Here is a 23,077-nt window from a genome sequence, read left to right as displayed (position 1 = left end):
TATCTGACTAAGGAAACTCACCTCTATTAAACAAAGATTCTTTCTAGGGTACTGGGGACTGAGACTGGAGATTTTTTAAGGTCTCTCCCATTTGACTCTACTATAATGAAAGTCTAATGGGGCCTCTCTCTGGATTAGTCTGCAGTAATGGTCTGTGTCAGATCACGTGATGTGGTTTTTTTTTTTAAAAAAAAAAATTTTTGCTAGTTTGCACAGTCTTGAATGATACGAGTAGCCCAAGGCATACCATTCTGGAAATTAGACAATCTACCACAAAAATTAAGTGTAGCCCTGAGTTTATTGAAGCCAGAAAGGCATTAAATGACTGCTAAATATACTTAACAGGAATACAAATATTTCTTAAAAACAAAGAAAACTGGTATTTGCAAAGTCACGTTTTACTTTTGGAAAAAAGGCAGTTTAGTAAACATATAATTCCCCCAGTGCACATTTCTGTGTATTACAAAATACTGTATATGAACAACAATGCACAGAGTGGTTAAGAAATAATGATTGTTCTGTACATCTGTGGCCCCTGAGAGACGATGTCAGGATAGTGGTATAGAGAGTGGGAAGAGGCAGTGAAGATACACTGAGCAGCGTAACAGTAGTCTGACAATAACACAGGACAGATCCCTGACACAGCGGGAGAAACAATATCACCCCCAACATACTGGACATACAGCCCCTCAGCGTCCCAGAATCCTCCACTTCTTTCATATATCTCCTAACTGATCACCGCCAAGTACATTGGTCACCAATGTCCGGGGGTTGGTGGAACCTCTTATGAACTTGTATAAAGTCATAGCACCACCATAGTGTTTCCTGCTCTGTAACTCATGGCAGAGATACAAAGTCACATCCGTATTATTATAACCTGTACTTTGTGAAGAGGTTGAAAAGGTGAGTCGCTCTGTTTGTGGGACACACAAAATTTTCATATGAAACTACGACCACGTCAAGTCCAAGTGTATTTCACAGAGCGATTTAAGAATCCTAGAGAGAAGGAGACACTTCCGGGGGTTGGGTAGTTCAGCAGCCTGTAGCCACCCAGCTGTTAAAGTAAACCTATAGCATGCTTTTAGTCATACAATGGTTGGAAGCCACAGCCTGCATACCTCTGGTATAGTTGGTATCTGTGTATTCCTGTGCTGCCATAGTGTAATACTGAGCCTTATTCTGTCTTGTCCGTGCCTCTATAACCATGTATGTACGTTACTGCAGCGCAGAGCACTCTCAGCCGTGCAGGAAGTAGACAGCAGAACGTAGATACAATTCTCTGCATCACATCACATGTTTCAAGCTGGTATCAGAGATCAGACATGTGCCATCCTCCCCTAATACAGTCCTGATGAGTCAGTCTTGGCAGCAGCAGAACCTTCTTTGTCTATAGTAGTAGTGGTGTTCTCTCCCCCAGAGACGGCTTCTTGCAAAAAAAACCTCTGAACCGAGCCAGGCTGGCTAGTAGCCGGTCTTTTAGGGGTGGCATGTGGTAGCTCGGGTCCAGAATGTTCGTTATTCGTCGCTCTCTTTCTCGTTTCCATATCAAGTAGGGGGTTGGTGGGAAAGGAGGTCTCTGCCTCTCCCTGTAGAGCTGGGTGGTCACACCACTAACCACGAGGACCACCCATACTGCTATGATGATAAAATCTGTTGGTAACAGGAGACAATAGTTAGCTTAGTGGAAAACAATTAATGAGATCGGTTCTAGAATGTCACATTATGATGGACAAGACAGAAAACCTGATAAATGAATCTGGCACTGAACTTTGAATTCAAATGCTTTCCACAAGTCACTCTTACCATTAGTCTGGAATGGAACACTGGTGTAGGCTGTACTGAACGCGTTGTTCAGCGCCCTCTTGAGGACATTTAAAGTAATGTAGCTGAGACTCGTGTACAAGTAACTGTCTATTGCCAAGACCACCGTATAGGAGCCAATTACACTGCAGGTCAGGATATTGAGCTGGAACAAAGGAAAGGCTGGTTAGTCTTCATATATGCTCTAAATCCAATATTAAAAACAGGATAAACCTATTCTATAGCAGCTGGTTTGGTTGCAATAAATCCACAGGATCTAATCATGTTATACTGATGGATACATGTACAATGGAGAGTTCTCAGCCCCCCAATGAACATAATGACAACCAATTGAATGATAAAGCAGATTAAATTTTTCTATGATAAAACTTAAAAAAGATAAAACTTTTCTATGATCTCTCCAAAGTGACGGAAGCCGTTGTCCTTTGTGCCCTTCTAAAATGCTGATAAATCTGTCCCTTCCCTCATTTGCATACAGCACCTATGGCAATAGGGAACGGCTGCTAGCTAAGGAGAGAAGACTAATTTTTAGTTATTTACCAATTACCTAAACACAACTGGAGCAATAAATACCGGTTACATAGGAACAATGTTAATTTATCATCACACACACAGGTTCGTGTATATGGATTGACTTGGAGGCAGAAACGGAAAGAAAACACTCCTAGAAAAAAGTTAATTTTATAGTAGGAGGACACAGATGTGGCCTGTCCCAAATACACCCTTAAGAGGGGTAGTTATGCCCAAGAATTAACATCTGTCTGGAGGAGATTCTTTCCAAAGGCTTCTACTGCCAAGGAGGCAACACCTACTGTGTAAAGTCATGGTGTGGTGGTGGTGGGGTGCAGAGACTGGTTCCAGCCTTTGGGATCACGGACATCCAGGGTCAAAAGTACAGCACTGAAAGGAATTCACCAGCCTAAATCACAGGGAACACACAGCAGATTCAGACCTCCCCATCTCTTCCCAGGAAGGGTCCATCACGGAGTCCTAGGAGCCCAACCAGAGGAGAGGGAGGGCCCGGAGTGCGGCCCAGGTAGATCAGAGAAGCCCGGCTGCGCTGCATCAAGTCTGGCATTCAGCACACACATAACTATACACCACCAGGATGAAAAGAGCCCACGATTGTAGCACTGACTCCTGAGAGTCTACACAGAACACCCAGTAAAATTGAGATGCTGGAAAAATCCCAAACCAACAACAAAATAAACAGGGTATCCGACCTACCATGCCCCACTCTAAACAGCAACCCAACCTAAGTTCCACCTGCTGAGCTAAACTACAAGAATATAGCAAGCACATATGCAGATTGGTCCTGCTCTCCTCAGATAGGCTGTCGCACATCACATGCACAGGATGGGATAGGTCCTGCACCAGTCGGGCATGTTGTATGCAAGAGGCATCTTCTGGGTACTCGCACCCTAGCCAGCCCCTCCTTTCAGCTGCCCTCGTGTTCTAAAGAACTTCAACCCCTTCCCCTCACCTCCAGAAAGTCCACGACTCCAAGATCACCAGGCACAGGAGGTGAAATTTAGGACGCCATTCAGTCCTCCCTGTCCGAGTCAGGAGATCAGGGGTGGAGAACAATGCTGTTAGTAAAGTATGGTGGGTGGGGGAAGAGGTCCTATGCCAGGCACAGAGAAGCTGGAGGACTGTAGGGGAGAGGAGGAGTCCCTTTCCCCCCCAGTGCCCTGGCTTCCTAGCGGTGGGGTATAACCCTCCACCTGTGTTTGCAGCAGAAGACAGAATACACAGTCTACATTCTAAATGTACAATGACCAAGAGATTTTAAAATGACAATAAAAAAAAAAGTTACAGCTTAAAAAAGTTAGACCAAGTGGCAGATATACTTACTATTTTTAAGTAGGGGAGCAGAGAAATAGGCACCAGCAGGGCGATACAGGTGAACGTCAACCAAAAAATGCCATCATTCCGAAACGTAGCATAGTCCCCTGCAGGATGGGAGAAGAACGGTGCCCCAGATTACACACAGACATTGTAACACAGCTATATAAAGACCCTAAACTGTTAAGCCAACCCACAAGCGGCCCCGATACACAAGCTGTGGGTGGTCTGAGTGAACGAGGGTGGGCAGCAGTCGTCGTCTTCACTAAAACCACCCAGCTGCAAGTGGTATCAGTGAATAACAAAATCCCCACTTGCCCCCTACTCCTCTCCCCTCCCCAGCAGTCAGCATTGATTAAACGCCTATACAATACCGAACCCTGATAGGCTGTGAGAATCGAGTACAGGGCCGTCAACCAATGTGGACAGGGGTTTGGAGGCGAGATTACCAGTACCTCCCACACTCTTAACGTAGAACTAAACTGCACTCTCCTTTGTACATTGTTTTACCTTTGTACAATCAATGTGTATTTGTTGCTAGTGTTATTTATTTCTCTTTCATACATGGAGCCACATTCGGACACTCGTAGCTCTTCCATCCAGGCTCCCAGCAGCTTCACCTTGGTAATTGTCAGATGCCTCAGAGCCTCTAATACTTTACCTATTGGGGTGAAGAATACGATAGAGGCAACCAGGAAGCCCAGCACCAGTCCCACCAGCAGCATACAGAGATAGATGCAGCCGAATCTCCACCAGTAACCCAGCAGTAGAAGCCCCCCAATGATTCCCGTCAATGTCGTCAGAGACAGACGCGCTGTAGAGAGAAGTAGAGATATCAAAGTTGGGCTAAAATACATTTGATTCATCCTTTACCCCATCCCAATCCCTGAGCAGACCCTGTGATAGTATCATATACACACACACTGAACATAATAAAAATAGAATCTATAAACAGACATTACCATCGTAATTAAGCTCTGTGGTTCTTGAGATGAGAACGAACATGAGAAATCCAAACATTATAAACCCCATGGCGAAGAATTCTACAGAGAAAAAAAAAAAAAAAGTCAGACATCTAAATCCATAATGACCACTCAGTTCCCCAAGAGGTTCTGCAGCAGCCGAGGTGAGCGTGTGATGACCGTCTGTCACCAAATTACTGCATGAATATTTTACTACAAGACGTTCATGACGGCACCACTCACCTGTCTTCAGATACCGGTGCCCAAAAAAACAAATGAAGAGACCGTAGACTGCACACAACGTGAAAAATACTTTGGTTGAAACTTTGCCTAAAAGAGAGAGAAAGAGGGGGACAAAATGATTACAGGAGACCTTTATTCATCTCTTTTTAATTCACATTCCCCAATTGATAAGAAGATGATTTACAAACATATTTATTCTTTTTTCTGTTAATTGAAATCTTTTTTTTTTTTTTTTTAAACCACATTAGCTCGTCGGCAGCTCTAAAGAGGAACAATTTTGTGAATGAGCAAAGAATCAAACAAAAAACAAACAGTAGTAGAAGTGGTCCGAATTCTATTGTAGCGGTATGGGGTGGGTACCAGACTAGTATCTTTCCAAACTTACTTTCTTACATGTCAGCTAAAGTCTTCAGTACACAAGTAGATAGGTTGCAAACAACTTTAATATAAGGAGAAATGTCAATAGCAAAACTTGGCGAATCTTATCAAACGGGAGATATTTTTTGCAAATATTTTTTATGCAGAGGTCAACTTCTACAGTAATCATTTTTAGGTCAGCGACATATATAGTCACGATTTGAGCATTCTGCTCATTTAACGCTATGGCGTCGTGCAGTGTTTAGGTCTATGGCGCACAGATTCTGCAGCACCGTACAGTCAGATGTACAGTAGCTAAAATATCAATGCAGGAAGGATGAAATCAGTCAATGTATGTCCCCAACGTATGAACATAGAAGATAAGTTTCTGTAGAAAACAAGGTCTTCAAGTTTCAATCATGTCACAATATAGAAGATGTCTCCATAACGGTCCTCACCAAGAGTACTGCAGCTGTCCACGGCCGCCGTGAAGTTGCAGGCGTATGTATGAACGGGGACATAGGCCGCAGATGTGTTCAGAACAGGATCACGGACAATCACATTATAAATAACTCCTTGTCCGGGAATAGACAAAAAGGACATGGCGGTACGGTCACTGGAGGTCAGAGTGGTCAGCTGTCAAAGGAAAATAAAAGAAATGAAGGTTACAGTACTAACTTTATTTCATACAGAGACATGTCTGACACAACGACCTTCCTGCATCAGAGTGACAGGGGGACCCTGCTCCTTCCACTATATAACTGTCTGTGGCTTCCTGCTGCTTCCATTCCCCTCCTCACATCATGTCACTGCTCCTGTCACATGCAGCCCTGTCCTAACTAACACATCACTCATCTCCTGATATACTCTGTGCTGCTGGGGGACTCTGCTCCTTCCACTATATAACTGTCTGTGGCTTCCTGCTGCTTCCATTCCCCTCCTCACATCATGTCACTGCCCCTGTCACATGCAGCCCTGTCCTCACTAACACATCACTCATCTCCTGATATACTCTGTGCTGCTGGGGGACCCTGCTCCTTCCACTATATAACTCTCAGTCTGTGGCTTCCTGCTGCCTCCATTCCCCTCCTCACATGTCACTGCTCCTGTCACCATTGCACTCATTAACTTAATTACACAAGCGTGCATCTCATTTCATTGCGTTCCTCAGGATTAGCACACTTGCCTCCTAAAGTACTCGATGCCGCACTGAGCATACAAAGTATCTAAATGACTACAGGTTAATTTATCCCCGCCCACTTCGAAACTGGTAACAGACGGACAGGCAGGAACCCATCTCAAAAACATTAAAATCCCTCAAACAGGATTGTATTGATCATTGAACATCTCTGTTTTAGCACGATGGAGATTTTACCTTAACGCCGTTAGCGATGACCTGTGGGACCATAGACATCTTCTGCAGGTGAGCCAGTAACACAGAGTCATTGAGATTGCTCTCTGGCAGGAAGTATTGGTAGATGTCGTATTGTAGACGCCACCTCGAGTCCTGGCCCATCTGGACGTCGCAGGCAGGAGGACTCGCCTCTCTGGGGTAAAGGGAAGAGTTGTTGGGTGTACGGTAATGGATTACTGAGACAATGGAAAACATTAACCAGAAATCTAGGAGGTAGGCTATTCCCTGGTGTATAAGGTGACATCCCCTACACAAGTCACAGATCACGCCGTGCAGATACCTAGCCAATAACATTATACTCCCACGTATTGAATGTGAAGAACCCCATGTCTGAAAATCGTGTTTTATGATAAACTGGATATCAGGGGGTGCTATTATGTCATAGGGAGTGTTAGACTCCGACAGAAGAGATGTTTGACACTCCAGAACATTTATGACACCTGGTGCACCGGGAAAAATGTGCTGTTCCCCATAGCAACCAAGGTACTTGTGTTTAGTTACTTAACTGCAAAAGTAAAAATGACAGAATCTTTATCATTGGTGCAGGCGAGTGTTTATTCCTGTGGTTTTATTCCAAAAGTACCCCATAGGGTATCTAATCTTATCAGAGTTTATCTATTGTTTCATGATCCAATATAACCTCCTTGTGGTGTCTTAACTTCTCAAAACAGGAAGTCTGATGTGCATGGGGAAACAGGCCCCCCCCCCCCCCCCCACCAATAATAATAATTCTCAACCATCTCCATAGAGATTTGTGAATGTTTAATACAAACAAAATTTATTAAAGGCCAGTGGTATTCTCAGTGATCAGTCTCAGGCCAGACTTGAACAGCCATTGGGACAAACCAATTATTCAGTAGATTTAACTATTAACATGGGGTGGGGTGGGGGTGATGTTCCCATAAGAGAGATCTCAACTGGCTAAAAAATAAGCAAAAGCTGCTTGAACACAGGTGAACATTTAGGAGTGATTTCATACATTCAGATGAACGTGTTCAGATCATTTGCTCGCTGGTTTCCAAACGGAACGAGATGTGAGCGAATTGCTCTGAAAACTGCGTAGACATCGAGATCTTTGATTGGCCGGTCAGACAAGCAGCAGAATAAATCACACATGCACAATTTGCCAGCGTTTGGGGCTGGTCCGCACGTTACACGCCCGCTGGTCTGTACGGCAGAAGTATGAGTTCCAGATGCCTGCAGTTTGCTTGCGGTGGCGTGAACAATCTCTCTGAATAGTCTGGTCTGAAGAAGCCCTTAGTACGGGGACAGATGGGCGCTATCCTTACCTCGCATAGCCCAGGTTGGCCGGAGCAAATTTTATGACCGTTTCATACAAATTGTACTGGAGATACAAGTTCGGGTCAATGTCCAAATCAAACTCCAAGTTACACGCTCCCGGGACTGGATCTAAAAATATAAAAAACAGGTGAATTTAGTGATTAGGCTTCATTAATCTATGAGGTGTGAACATGAAGTAGGACGTGCGTTTACCCCGCTCGGTGTAGGGAATGGTGACAGCTGTTGTCAGCAGCGGATCCGGATAGGAGGTCGCCAGGTACCAGGTGCACTGCGTCTGCCCAGGACGGAGGACGGTCAGGAGACCCGCGTCGCTGCCAGTCTCAGAGTCATTTGTACTCAGCACCTGAAAGTCAAGAAATATATATGCACAGGAGTTAGCCACAGCACCACCAATCAGTATATACAAAGGGATCATCTTTCCAAACTGAAAAATAAAATCTCCACCTCTCCTCCTTAATTGCTTTCGACTTTTTATGCATTAAGTCTGTGATGGTTTATATGTATTTTATTACAGCTTCAGCGATATATACCAGAGGCATCACCTTACATACCAGAATGGTCAGAGAAGGGGTCATGAGTTAGACAACCAGCGGCTCGCCAGAAGTGGTAGAACTACAGGTACCAGTATGCCATGGTAACCGTAGGAAAACAGGGCACGCTGGAACGTGCCGATCAGCCGAGGATCCCCAGGTTGGTCTAGTCATGCCTTTATCATATATGTAATATGCTATTTACATAAGCTCTTCACAATTTCAAGGCGTGTCGGTTTCACTTTCAGAGCGATTTCATGGCCTGGTTTGAAGAACAATAACAGGCTCTGGCCTTCCTCAAAACACACCTAAAATCCCCCAAGTACACGTCCACAGTCATTAAACAAAACCGTCATGCAATGTGATAAGACCTTCAGTAACACTGACACACGAACGAGACTCCCCATACCAAAAAACCTTCCAGATTCAGTGTTTAGTCGTTCCAAAAGAACACAATTATACTTTACACACAAATTTGATTAAAGAAATTTCACATTTCATATAAAATTGTTATTAAACTATTATTCCATTATTAGCCATTTTAAAGCTGCATTTCTGGGTAGGGAGAAACATCACCCAACCCACCCTTCCCCAGAAGATGGAGCTGTTTGACAGGCATGGAATTCGCAGCTTCCTATTGGTGCAGTTACACCCACTTTCTGGCCCAATTTTAGAACGACAAACAGGCAGCTCTGCTACGGCTAACCGGGGATCAGCTTTAAGCTGCTCTGGGGAGAATACAAGGTCTAGCACTACAGAAAAAACAGGAAGGCAGGGAATCTGTATAAGAAATGTAAAGTTTAATTAATGTTTTGCGTCTTAGAGTGTGGTTTTAGATTGTATTGGCGAGTGGGATCATATGGGGGAATTCAATTCCCCCTTAAGTGCCGCCGCGCTAAAACTATTACAGTTATTACGGTAATAGTGTGCGTAATTGCAGTTATTATGGTAGTTCTAACGCCGGCTTTTTGCTCACAGCTCAGAAAGCCGGGTTAATATTACGGTAATATCTATACCGTGGCAGTACTTCGTGTGTTAAATAAGAGCTAAGGGGTGCATTTTAAAAAAGCGGACCACTACAACACAGGCGGGGACCGCCAGTCACACAGACGGGGACCGCCTGTTTGTACAGTTCCTCAGCCAGTAACACTGACACTTCTAAAAGCAGCAATATGGACACTAGTATGATTCAACAACTCCCTCCAGACATCAGGTAACAAATGTGATATCTCAGTGGAAATAACCAGGGTTTTACCTAAATGAAACAAAAGAGCAATAGAGCCAAATACCACAATAATTATATCTACATGGAAGTCAACAGGGATTTTATTTGTCCTGTAGATTCGAGAAACAGACAACAGTTGTTATTGGAGCTTTTCTGCAAGTTGCCATAAGCAGAAGTGGACAAAATATGTAGAATTCAGAAGACTCTCAGGAAGATTTAGCAGGATCTTTTGACAGAAGCCGGGGAAGATGTCCGTCAATGTAAAGGGCTCACATATGACCAGAAGTCATTTTTAACAAAACAGATGGCGTGTGCATTGTATCAGGCTTTGTGGAAATGACCGTGTTATATATTCAGTGTAACTGGTCAGACACCCCTATTAACAGTACATTGTGTTCTCTGAATGGCTCAAAACAAAATGGGTCTGGTTACAAGACAAGGTGAGTACACCGAAAATTCATAATTTTGGTTGCAAATCAGACAAGTGTCAAACTTTCTTGTGCGACCGTTACAAACTTATCTGTCACATAAACACTTCCTCTTATAAAGGAACCCAAGAAATATAACCGCAAGCATGCTTCACATTCTGAGGAACACACATTCCTTTAACCTTTTATGTCCTGGAAAGCGGAAGGTTTGCAATCCTTAGCATAAGTATTTTTATTTCCTCACAGGGAAAAACTGAAATATGGCATATTGTCCATGGCTGCATGTTAGGACACAGTCAACACACAAATTGAGGTGAGTTTGTGATGAGAGAGAGTTCCCCTACCCGAAAGAGAAGGTGAAAATAAATGACTATTAAGATGAAGTGTATTGGATCTAAACATTAGACCAATGGATCCCAAACTTTCCTAGTACGAGGCACCCTTAAGGTCTCCATAATTTTTTCAAGGCACCCCTAAGCCAAAATAATTACCAAGTAGTCATCCGCCTTGTCCACGGCACCCCAGGGAGCCCCGGCACCCAGTTTGGGAACCACTGCATTAGACTGTTTTTTCTTCAGTCTGTTCTACAAACTCTTATTTTCCCAATGGGACATTATTCCTGCCTTAAAGTACACCTTTTGGCAATTAACAGTGGAGGCAGACATTTTGTGAGCTGAACCAATATTCATGCCTGTAAATTCACTAGGATCCACTGATGTCATTATGTCTTCAATAATGATATACGGAACCTATAGTTGTATGGAAAGTTTGTATATAATGATAAAGGAAAACCCCAATCGCAGTATTTATTGTGAGGGGCAGAGGGAATGTGGTGTAACTGTCCAGAGAGGGGAACCTGGGGTAAGATATCGGTCAATATCGTGATGTCGCCTCTCTGGCCAGGCACAGCCGCCGAGTTCCGTCAGCCAATCATGATAAATATTTGTCTTACAGTCGCGGATTTCCATCCTCTTTACTCTATGGCTGTGTATTGGGGATCTACCTTGCTGGAGGAGAGCGTCACATTCAGGTACTGACTGTGGACTTGGAATAGGACAAGTGAGACATTTCCAGGAATGTTCTGCAGAATGAATTCGGTGGGGGAGGAGCGATTCAATTTCACTTCCATAAACCTCCCTATGGAGACGTCCAGAAGTCCTGCACAGCGGAAGACAAAGACAGATTATCATTATATGCAAGAATCATGAGGGTTTTGGCAGCTGTACACGTACTTACTCAAGGTTTGATGCATATTATACATTGACGGTGTGCAATATAGTACGAATTATGTCAACTATATCAGTACATAAAATGCAATGTGGATTAGAGTAAGATGTCTCTACACAAGGGAAGATGTAGACCTGCTCAGCTTGTTTCATACAGGAGAGGAGGGTGGAAGGAACACAGAATAGCTGGTATTGTTAAAGTGTAGTACAAGTCTAGCCCTATTCACTGCTTGATGATATATGGTCACTAGAATATTGCCTCATATGGATAATTTAATTATCCAATGTAACTGATAGGATAGTGCTCCTTAACTCCCCCTTCATGGTCTTCTATTTTACCAATCTGGCTTTATTTGGAATATGTCTTTGTAGTGGCAAGTAATTGAATCAGACCCTCAGGTAAGGTTAGATAAACACTGTCATGTATTGTAAAGCTGGGTACGTACACACTACAGAAATTTCGACCAACTTTTTATGCCGAGCGATTTTACATGCGATCGATGTCCCGATCGCTCGGTCCATGGACTGCATACACACCAGCCTTGTTTAGGACGATAAAGGGAAGAGCGGACGTCCCTTTAGCGACTTTTTACAGCCATGTTGTCCTGAGCAATGACTGTAATTTCGTACTCACTGTTGTGGATCGGTCGGAAGTTTATACACACTACACAGCGGAAACGAGATTGGAACGAAAATATTAAACGGTACGACCAACCAAATGAGGCGACAATCGTCCATTTGGGCAGACTTTCGACCATCGTGTCACTGCACACACTGACCCGACTTTTGAACGAGAGGTCGTATGTCGGCTAATTTAGCCGATTATTGGTTGAAAACTGTAGTGTGTACCCAGCTTTAGTCTCCTCTTCCCATGTTATCTATAAACAGCTACTAATTCCCCTTAGGTGATACTAATGCAATCTGACCATCTAAAAAATTCTGTGTGTCACACCCTGATTATAGCTCAGACTCCCCGTAGTGAATGTAGCCTCTGGGTGTTTGGAAGTAAAGACTTTCAGAGTCACATCTGCTCTGTTTTTATTTATCAAATCTCTGTGTCAACAAGTCCCAACTCTTAGAATAGAAACCCTAGACCAAGTGGCTCCCAGCTTTTGTTATGTGGCCAGGACTCTATACAGTGCATTACAAAATGTTAATAGGAGGCGAAAATCTTTTGATCCTAGGCAGGGGAGTAACTAGGGCTGTGCAATAGGGGCGACCGCCCAGGGCGCAACGCTGAAAGGGGGGGGTGCAATTTAGGAATATTTTAGGCTCATTTGGTTAAAATTGAGGGCTAGGGGGGCGGCATCTGTCTTTCTCACCCCAGGCGCTAGAATCCCAAGTTACGGCTTTGATCCTAGGGTATAAAAAGCTGTATCTGGGAATGGACATCAGGGGGTAAATGTACGAAACTGCGCATTTTGCAAGTTGCGACTTTGCAGGGGAAATTTAAAGCAGCAATGGTTTTAAAGGCCTTTAAAAGCCATCACTGTTTTAAATCCCCCCCTGCAAAGTTGGCAATATTCGGAAACTTGCAAAATGTGCAGTTTAATACATTTGCCCCTAGGTATTGTTGTGAAGACCTCAACACAGACACCTCTGGTGGAGATTGTATCTTTGCCATTATATTCTATATTTGTTTAGCTTACAAAAATCTCTATCAACCTTTGATTGTCTGGACATTGGAATTATTTTACCATTATTAACTTTACTTTATCAGTATTACATGGGGTTTTAACTATTTCTTACTCCACCCCAAGACTTTTGGCATACTTTTTTTAAAATTACATTTTAATTTTAAATTAAAAAGGTACACTAACCTATATTTATAGTCATAGAACACGCAAAAATAAACACACCTGAGAAACCAATCGGATATCTAAATTCCTGTAACTGCAGTATGCTTCTGTTGGAGAGAATATGTACATACAGAATGGAACTGTTCTTTACAGACCAGGAAAAGAAAATAAGCCGCAATTCTGCTCCTTACTGGATAGTTCTAGATTAATTTATCTGGATACCGGACCGGGATTTGTCTCAATTACAGTTTTGATTATTTCATTAATCACATGAAAGGGCTGAATCATTCTCGTCTGCAGAAACATTGTAGCACGTGTTCAGAGTTTCCTGTCGTCAACAAACCCAATTGTCACGTGGAAAACACAAGTTACTTACGTTTTCTCCCAGGAATAAAGGGCGATTATGTGGCATTACCCAGCTCTTCAGCAATCAATAAAACACATTATATTTCAGTGGTTCTAAATACAACTTTTTCAAGAGGAAGTGAATTGCTGCTGTTAAAGATTTAAAGGTTACCCAACAGAAGCACCCAGCCACCACAAGAAGAGGAAACTCGCTGCATGACATAAGCCGTGGGGGCTCCATCAAAGTACCAGTATGGGGAGGGGGACAGGGGGAAGTAAATTGAAAAGAGGGAAAAATAAAAGTGGAAGTTGAATGGAAATCCCCTCCAATCTGGACAATGTTCTGCAGACATGATCAGAAACTAATAAACAACAAAGTCTTATTGCAAACAGGAGACATCCTGCAACAACGTAACATGAAGGTAAAGCTTGAGGGTAGTCACACAGGGAAAGTTTTACAAATAGCCATCAAATGTCTATGCATCCTTGTGCAATTCCATTTTTTTTCCCCCCAAACGGGTTGTTTATTCCTGCTCGAACTGTCCTACATTTTTCACAACCCGTACCTTGTCAATGCTGCTAGTGTTCTTACTAAGTCACCAGGCACAGCAGTTTAGTGCCTGGTGAAGAACTACTACATCCCCCACAATGCCTCACTCCGTGGAGGGATAAGCGACTGCGCCGGCTTGAAAAGTGGCCGAGACAGGAGCAATCCCGGTCTACGACATAGAGGGGTGGGCTCCCTGCTGAGCTGGGGCAGTGCGACCTCCAGGAGGTACAATCCGTTACAGCGGGCGGATCCTACAACTATTTTTTGAAAATATGCGGTGCGGTATTTGGTAACCTGCTGAAGGAAAGATGCCAGACTGACCGCCAGAGGAGGAGGAAAAATAAGAGAAATAACAGAAACGCTCGGGTGATCATGTGGCTTTTAAAAATGGAAATCGCTAAGAAAAAAAAAAGTGAACTTAGACTTTTCAACCACAAGAGAATCACAGGAAACCATAACTTGTCAAAACACAAAAACAAAGTCAGAGCGATTGGAGAGCCAAAAAGTAAACATTAAAACAAAGTTGTGCAAAAAAATTAGAGAAAGAACATTTAATCTGTTCCCTATATTGTGGTCAGACCTCGCACCAGTACTGATTAGTCTAGTCAAGACTTACACCAGCCCCAAACTGTAACTGGAGGCTCAGCGAGTCCCTTCTCAATCTCACCGAAATATCTCCTATTTAAGTCATGTACTTTGAACTAAAGAACACTACGGATATTTCTAAAATAACATTGTGGGAGTCCCGTAAGGGCAGCTGACAATAAGCAAAACAATCAAGCAAACATATCAAACTGTAGGGGGAAAAAAAAAAAGTACTAATTTCCAGAGTATACGTGACACGTAATATCAGTAGTGTCGGAGACAGTTTTATAGAAGCTGATTCAAAATAACAGTCCTTACACGCTCATTGTGCAGGACGTTTCCATCAGAGGTCTAGTGTGTGTGTTATTTTATGTATACGATTACGCTTAGTAATATACATCCTTTGACATATATGCATTGTAAGAAGTGTCTTTACCTTCTCTTTAAACTAATTTCCAAGAATAACCCACTACCCCACCATCGCTGACACTGGCAAAAGAAAAAAAGGAAACTAAAACTGTCCTCTGTTACTCCGAAATGCCAAAGAAACAACTTCCGCAAACGAAGAACACAAACTGTACATGCAGCGGACAGACCATTATAGATCTAGGAGGCCGGGATCTGTTCTAAGCTAAAAATACAACTTACCATTTGGTCCATCTATACTAGTTATTTTCCAAAAAAACAACAACTTTTTCTCCTTATTTTATGTTAGGGTTGTAGTCTCAGCCTCCGTAGTTACTAACTATTCTAGCCCTAAACGTAACCTTAAAATACCTTTTTTTAAAAAAATAAAAAATAATAATGGACTCCTGTGTCCAGCAATGGTTCTTCTCAGTTGTTTAATTTTAAATTGTGCGCATTTAACAACAAAAAACACTGGGGCTGCAACAGGATGAACATAAAATTTTTAGGGACTTTCTAATCCAGCATGAAACACAAACGTTATATTGCTTTGCCAAATGCATACACAATATAATAAGTCTATTCAGGGTCTCAATTGCTCATTCATTGTCTACCACTTCTTCCTCATTTTATTTTAACCTCAATAAGTCAATAACATGATAATGTAATTACTGCAAGTACCATATCTCACTCATTAGTATTAGGAAAGTGGTCAGAGACATGTGCACGAAATACGCTGTTCACAACTCATGACCGGACTTGTGATCAGCAGTGAAATGTGTCTAATTGAGGTTTACAAAGCCGGTCTATGAATGAGAGAGTTTAATCTAATATACAGTATGAACAAAGTGTGACCCCCTCCCAACACACTTCCAGGGATGGGAACATTTACAATGGACATCAGTGTGCTCAACAGGCCCTGGAGCAAATCCCGTAATTGCCCTAGCCCTTAGGCCAGATAACCACTGGCGTTATTTGACATGGGTTCTACTAGTGTTTTTAGCGGTGGCAAAATGAACGTAAAAGGGGTGTGGCGCTAGATACCATTGTCTTTAGTACTACCATACCTGCTGGCGTCTTCACTAGCGGTGCATTTGTGTCAATACATAATTCTATTTATACATGCTGCAAAGATAAAGATTAAAACGTTTTGGGTTTTAGCTTCCCATAGTGCAGGACAGATTTCCTCTGACAAAAGAAAAAGTAATATTTATTGCAATTTTTGGGGCACATTTCACTAGCTTTTAAAAGTAAACCTGGCGCTACAGGTCACATGTTCTAGCCACGCCTACAGCGACATCACAAATACGATGAGGTAGGGTAGATGTATGATTTACAGGGCCCACCTTACACCTCTGTTGGCTGCTCTTTCATATATAGTGGCTATAAAGTGTATTCATCCATTTTTGGCATTTTTTTCCACATTTTATTTCATCTTAAAAAAATCAGAATATCTATTTTGATTTCAAGTGGCTGAACACACACAATACTTAAAGTTGTACGAGTAATGAAAAAAAAAATACAATTTAAGACTGAACAACTTGCCAAAATGCAGATTGGAGGGGCTTAAATAGCAAAAACAAAGAGCAATGCATAGGAGTAGCCCAGACCTTAATCACATCAGGAATCTGTGGAATGGCTTTAAATCATTGTTTACCAATGGACCCCAACCAGCTTAATGGAATTCAAGACAAATATTTGCCTAAATACTTACACCTAGCTTTATTGCAGCTAAATCTGCCTTTACCAAGTACTAAAACAAGGAGGGTAATGCCTACATAATCAACTGTTCTGTTTATTTGTAATTAAGAAAAAGCTTTGTTGTATTTTGCTTTTTTAATATGACTTTAAATGACAAACTATTTTGTGTTGATCATTAGTAAGAATTCCCAAATAAATCAATTATAACCCCATGATCAATTATAGCCATTTTATACCTAGCAGATATATGAACGCTAATCCCCAACCACTGTAGGCCAGTTCATACTGACAAGAAAAAAAAATAAGAGTAATAAAAAAATAAAGGAAAATAGAAACATACAATAAGGCAGTGATACCAGTCATACGCGCCTATAACATAACACAAAATAAGGTTACTCCAAAGTTTAGTGTCCATGGATGGAAAATATCCTTAGAAGTCTTGTGTATTTTTGTTTTGATAGATTTGTTTAGTGTTTATTTTTAACGCACTGTTCCTGAATAAATACATATTCAGCAGAGGCGCAATAATATGTATGCTGCAACACTGAGAATAATACTGGAACATATATAACAGAACAAACCATGCTCTGATTTAATGAATGGGAAATGCAACAATATATAATAGCAGAAAGATGAAGCTGTGTGTGCGCGATTATATATATATATATATATATATATATATATATATATATATATATAATATATATATATATATATATATATATATATATATATATACATACAGAAACCTACAGCAACATAATAGACAACAGACATGCAATAATAATATTGTGCAACCCTAAGGAAATGGAGTAGGGGATAGAACACAGAGGATAGACATAGTAGCATATAGAAGAGCAGACATGTAATATTGTATATGATATATATTGTACAGGATAGAACATAGCATAAAGAGGCCACAAAATACTCTGCACAGAGGTTGATGTCCTGAAATAAAACAGCTGAAAGATACAATAATATATTATGTAATGTAGCTGAAAGGAACACACGTGATGTTATATAACAGGTCTCTAGATAACACCGTAATCTAGGACAGACCTTTAGTCAAATGTTTTATTAGGTTATGCTGCAGACTGTGGATGTCACACAGAAGTGTATATTACACAGCAGTGACCACCTTATAATACACCAGGAGGGCCTATGTAATTATCAAACAGCAGGCAGGGAGCATTATATACATATAATACACCAGGAGGGTCTGTGTAATTATAATAGCAGGCAAGGAGCATTATATACATATAATACACCAAGGGGGGTCTGTGCAATATAATATAACAATATACACACACAAATATATACATATAATACACTAGGCAGGTCTGTGCAAGTAGATATATCACACAGCAGACATGGAGAAATAAATACAGTCATAACAGCTATGTACATAATACACCTGGAGGGTCTGTGTAATATAACAGCTCAGTCAGCAGACATGGAGTAAAATATACATATAATGCACCAGGAGAGTCCATGTAATTATATTATCACACAGCAGGCAAGGAGCAATATATACACAGTGATAACAGCTATTTACATATAATACACCAGGAGGGTCTGTGTAATTATCACACAGCAGGCAAGGAGCATTATATACATATAATACACCAGGAGGGTCTGGTCAATATAATATAATATAATATAATAGTGCAACATATACACATAACAAATATATACATATAATGCACTAGGCAGGTCTGTGCAAGTATAATATATATATTTATATCACACAGCAGGCATGGAGCAATATATACACAGTGATAACAGCTACTCACATATAATACACCTGGAGGGTCTGTGTAATATAATATGGCGCAATATACACATATAACAGATATATACCAAACCAGGAGGGGCCGTGTAACAGAACATGGAGACATACAGGGAGACATACAGGGAGACATACAGGGAGACATACAGGGAGACATACAGGGAGACATACATGTACCATGACTCACCCGCGGCACAGCCGGCTCCCAGCAGCAGGGAGAGGAGCCCCCAGCCCCGCACCATCCTCCAACCTCTGTCCGGGCCGCTCTCTGCCTCACATGCCCCGAACTGCGGCCAGGACCCGCCCCTCCTGTTCCGGCCACTCCTCCTCTCCCGACACCTCCACTCCTGGCCCCGGAGCCAGCTCCTCCCCCTCTCGACCCCTCCTCCTACACCTCTCTCGACCCCTCCTCCTCCACCTCTCTCGGCCCCTCCTCCTCTCCCGGACCCACCTCCACCTCTCTCGGCCCCACCTCCTCCACCTCTCCCGGCTCCTCCTCCACCTCTCCCGGCTCCTCCTCCACCTCTCTCGGCCCCACCTCCTCCACCTCTCCCGCACCCACCTCCACCTCTACCTCTCTCGGCCCCTCCTCCTCCCCCTCTCTCGGCTCCTCCTCCTCCACCTCTCCTGGCCCCTCCTCCAACTCTCCCGGCCCCTCCTCCTCCCTTTCCTGCACACAGTAATATTATATATACACCGCTCAGTGTGATGAGTCCTGTGCTGAGTTCTGTTACCTGAACATCCCATCAGCACATCTAATAATAACACATCACAGTAATGTGTATACAGAGCTCCTTGCCCAGTGAGATGTCATTTAATCATTGGTTTTATGAATTAATATGGTTATTGTTTATTTTACAATAAATAAGTTATACATGTGACTCATTTGATTGTGTGTATATTTCATATCTATCTTTTATTAATTTTAATATAAGGAGCTTACTGGTATTATTATTATTATTATTATTATTATTATCGTTTATTTGTTAGCCGCCACAAGGTTTCCGCAGCGCCGAACATGGTACAAACAGTAGACTATACAGGGTAAAACAGTACAGGACAATAAACACAAAGTACCAGTACTTCAGAAACTCCAAGCAGGCAGATACAGTAGAGACGGAGCAGAAGAACAGGTATGGAGACAGGAGGGAAGAGGGCCCTGCTCATTCGAGCTTACATCCTAAGGGAGGGTAAACAAAGTCAGGCACAAAAGGGAGCCAGTGAAGCAACGGGGAGAGAGGAAAGGAGCCAGGGGAGAAGCAGAAGGGTGAGTGGTTAAGTGGATGGTTGGTAGGCCTTAAGGAACAGGTGAGTTTTAAGTGCCCGCTTGGTAGATAAGGATATATACTGATCTCATATATACCGATCTCCTTTTATATATACTCCCTTCCTCTTATATATACCCATCTCCTTTTATATATAGTGATCTCTTATATATACCCATCTCCTTTTATATATAGTGATCTCTTATATATACCCATCTCCTTTTATATATAGTGATCTCCTGTTATATATACTGATCTCCTCTTATATACACTTCTCCTTTATTTATAGATAGTGATCTCCTCTTATATATACTGATCTCCTTTTATAGATAGTGATCTCCTTATATATATAGTGATCTCCTTTTATAGATAGTGATCTCCTTTTATAGATAGTGATCTCCTTATATATATAGTGATCTCATTTTATAGATAGTGATCTCCTTATATATATAGTGATCTCCTTTTATAGATAGTGATGTCCTTATATATATAGTGATCTCCTTTTATAGATAGTGATCTCCTTTTATAGATAGTGATGTCCTTATATATATAGTGATCTCCTTTTATAGATAGTGATCTCCTTTTATATATAGTGATCTCCTTTTATACCCTACTCTTTTTCGGACCATCATTTTACTTTGTGTACCAGGTGCTGTGGACAGTATATTTCTATTTGGTAAAACTAATAAATAATTCTCCAGTGGTTTGGTGTCAGTCATGTGTTTAAGAGGGGCCACAAGACATCAAACATGTTTTCAGTGTCTAAACCCAGTGACATATTTGGGTTATGTCAATTGGAGAACCGAGTAATTGCAACAATTACTCTGACAATTTTTATATTCTCATCTTTCCTAGCAACTGCCCTTAACAAAAGTGGATCCAACCAGAGGCGATTTAGCGAGCTGTGGGCCCCAGTGCAGGGAAGCGGGGCCCACAGCTCGCTAATTCTCTGTGCAGCGGGTCCCATTATCTCCATGGGCCCCGGTGCACTGCAACTGCTGCAACGATGATAGTTCCGTCACTGGATCCAACTACTCTTTACTCTTTAGCGGTAATCACAATATCAGCCGTGACACAGTAAAGTAACGCACTGCCTTGAAAAAGGTTCTCACAAAGTAGACCAACACTGGCAAAAGTCTCGTGCCTCGAAGACGTCTCCTATACCTTCCCTAATCAGTCGATTCCTGTCTTCTGTTCTCATGCCAGTCCTAACTAAAACCTGTGATCTCTCTATCTCTCTACTGGTGTTTTTTCCACCATTACCCCTTTTCTGAAAGACACAAAACAAATTTTGACCGCAATAGTCTCTAAATTTATCATTCCCATGTCTCAACTTCCATTCTCCTCCGAGGTTCTTGAGAGGATTGTCTACACTCGTCTTAAATGTTTTTTTTCCTCTATCATTGGAGTACCACTAGGCCTGATCTTAGAACCTCTCCTCTTTTCTATCTATATCAATTTTCTTGGAAAATAAGTTATACCCAAATATCCTCTCCGGATCTCTTGTCATCTGTGTTGGCCCGTGTCAATGAAAGTCTTTCTGCCATTTCATTGTGGATGTTCTCTCACCCCCTCAAGCTCAATCTCTGAAAAGCAGAGCTAATAATGAGGTAATAATAGCATCAGCCAATGGAAGTTACCTACCTGACATCTGCTGACAACTGCCTAGGTGGAAGAAGAAAGAAAGAAGAAAGAAGAAGAAGAAGAAGAAAGAAGAAAAGAAGAAAGAAGAGGAAGTAGTAGTAGTAGTAGTAGTAGTAGTACCTTGCTTGCAAGCTTCCAAACTATAGGAAAATATTACATCTAAGGAACATTTCTAAAATACACAAGTATCTCACACAAGATACTGCAAAAACTTTAATTCATGTCCTGCATTGATTATTGCAATTTCCTTTCTTACTATACTACCCTTATCCAGACTTTCAGCCTATAATCTATTGTGAATGCAGCCTCGACTAATCTACCTTGCAAACCGTTCTTCTACTACTGCTCCGCTCTGTTAGTCCTTATATAGATTGCCTGTATGTTACAGAATCCAATATAAAAATACTTCTACTAACATACAAAGCCATTGCAAAAACTACAATAGCATAAATTTCCCTGGTCTCAAGATATCTCCAAATTTTCTGCGTCTCTCTTCCACACTCATTACCTGAAATAAATAAAGGTGCATGCAAGCCCATAATAAATCGATAATCAAAATAGTCAAATGTGAGGAAGAAACACAGAAAATATTGTGCAGTGGGAAGATGCATTGAGTGTCACCTGCCCTGGTTACAAAGCTGTTGATGGTAATTGAAGATAAAGCAAAAAATATTTCCCGCGTAAACTGGGTGTAGTCAAGACAGACTTTGGCTAGAAATAGAGGTGTACCAGTCTACAGGGGCAAACGCAGGATTTTTAAGTGGGCGTTTCCGTCCCCCCCCCCAAAATAGAATAGAAAATAGAGAGGGGGAGAGCTGCTGCGCATGCGCCCGCGCATGCGCAGCAGCTCCGTTTAGGCAATTCTGCTTTGACAGCAGAATCGCTTTCATAGATAAGTGTAAATATTGTTGACTTTGCAATGCATGTAAATCCATGTTTGTGTAAACACATTGTATCTTGACTTTAAAAAGACTGTGTCCAAATCAGTATAAAAAGCACTGTCTTGTACACTGAAATGTTCTTCTTGTTTCATCTGACCTGATCACTGGTACCTTCAACCAGTGTGAGAGCAAATAAACATCACTTGTTTCAAAGACCTGCTTGAAAACATCTTCAATATTGCTGTATTCCTATGACCTGTAGATTAGACCCTAAATCAAATCCGTTCTCCGGCTGTTTCTGAGGTTGGACCCAGCTTTTCCGGTACCACCGCTCTGTCCGCTACCCTGCAGTTCTGGTCAGTGTGATAGGCCAGGGGGGATCCATCCACAGCAACCCTGATCCATAGTAAGAGGTCTGGAGTACCAGCCCAGGTACGCCACTAACGGGGTACACTCGCAGCGTCAGTTACCCAGCAGAAACCCGGTACTGGATACCGGTAAGGAGTCCAGTGGTGGCAGCATTTGTAAGCCCCTCCTACTGCGGCAAGAGGGCACATTTGGGATAACGAAAGGGAATGGTGGCAAAGTAAGCCCAGCCGAATCCCAGCAGCAACAGACAGGGTGGCATAGGCGGTCCATCCTGTCACAACACCTATCTGTAATTACATGTAAGCAGGCATCTTAAACAAGTCTTGCAAGTTATAAAACACAAATCTGAAAAGCAGGAAGGAAGTGGGGTCCGCAGGTAAATCTTGGAGGA

The 23,077-nt window shown here is 42.0% G+C and overlaps 1 protein-coding gene across 1 annotated transcript; it reads right to left on the bottom strand.

Moving 5' to 3' along the window:
• Positions 1–279: 279 nt before the first annotated feature.
• TM7SF3 (transmembrane 7 superfamily member 3) lies at positions 280–18,837 on the bottom strand. The gene is made up of 12 exons (XM_075210509.1): positions 18,715–18,837; positions 11,131–11,285; positions 8,137–8,287; positions 7,932–8,052; positions 6,604–6,775; positions 5,687–5,864; positions 4,872–4,958; positions 4,629–4,709; positions 4,328–4,480; positions 3,676–3,773; positions 1,804–1,966; positions 280–1,650 (listed from the first exon to the last, which is right to left on the bottom strand). Exons 1-12 carry the CDS (start codon positions 18,767–18,769, stop codon positions 1,388–1,390), a joined length of 1,677 nt encoding a protein of 558 aa, XP_075066610.1. The 5' UTR covers positions 18,770–18,837; the 3' UTR covers positions 280–1,387.
• Positions 18,838–23,077: the final 4,240 nt, after the last annotated feature.

The sequence above is a fragment of the Mixophyes fleayi genome, chromosome 4 (genome assembly GCF_038048845.1).
Source record: "Mixophyes fleayi isolate aMixFle1 chromosome 4, aMixFle1.hap1, whole genome shotgun sequence".
NCBI lineage: Eukaryota > Metazoa > Chordata > Amphibia > Anura > Limnodynastidae > Mixophyes > Mixophyes fleayi.
This window is presented reverse-complemented; position numbering and strand designations above follow the sequence as displayed.

Coding starts and splice junctions, on each gene's coding strand:
- TM7SF3 (XM_075210509.1), bottom strand. CDS start 18,769: ATGGTGCGGGGCTGGGGGCTCCTCTCCCTGCTGCTGGGAGCCGGCTGT. Junction 3,774..4,327: donor CGTATTCTTCACCCCAATAG/GTAAAGTATTAG, acceptor CCCATCCTGCAG/GGGACTATGCTACGTTTCGG. Junction 1,651..1,803: donor TGTTCCATTCCAGACTAATG/GTAAGAGTGACT, acceptor TGTTACCAACAG/ATTTTATCATCATAGCAGTA.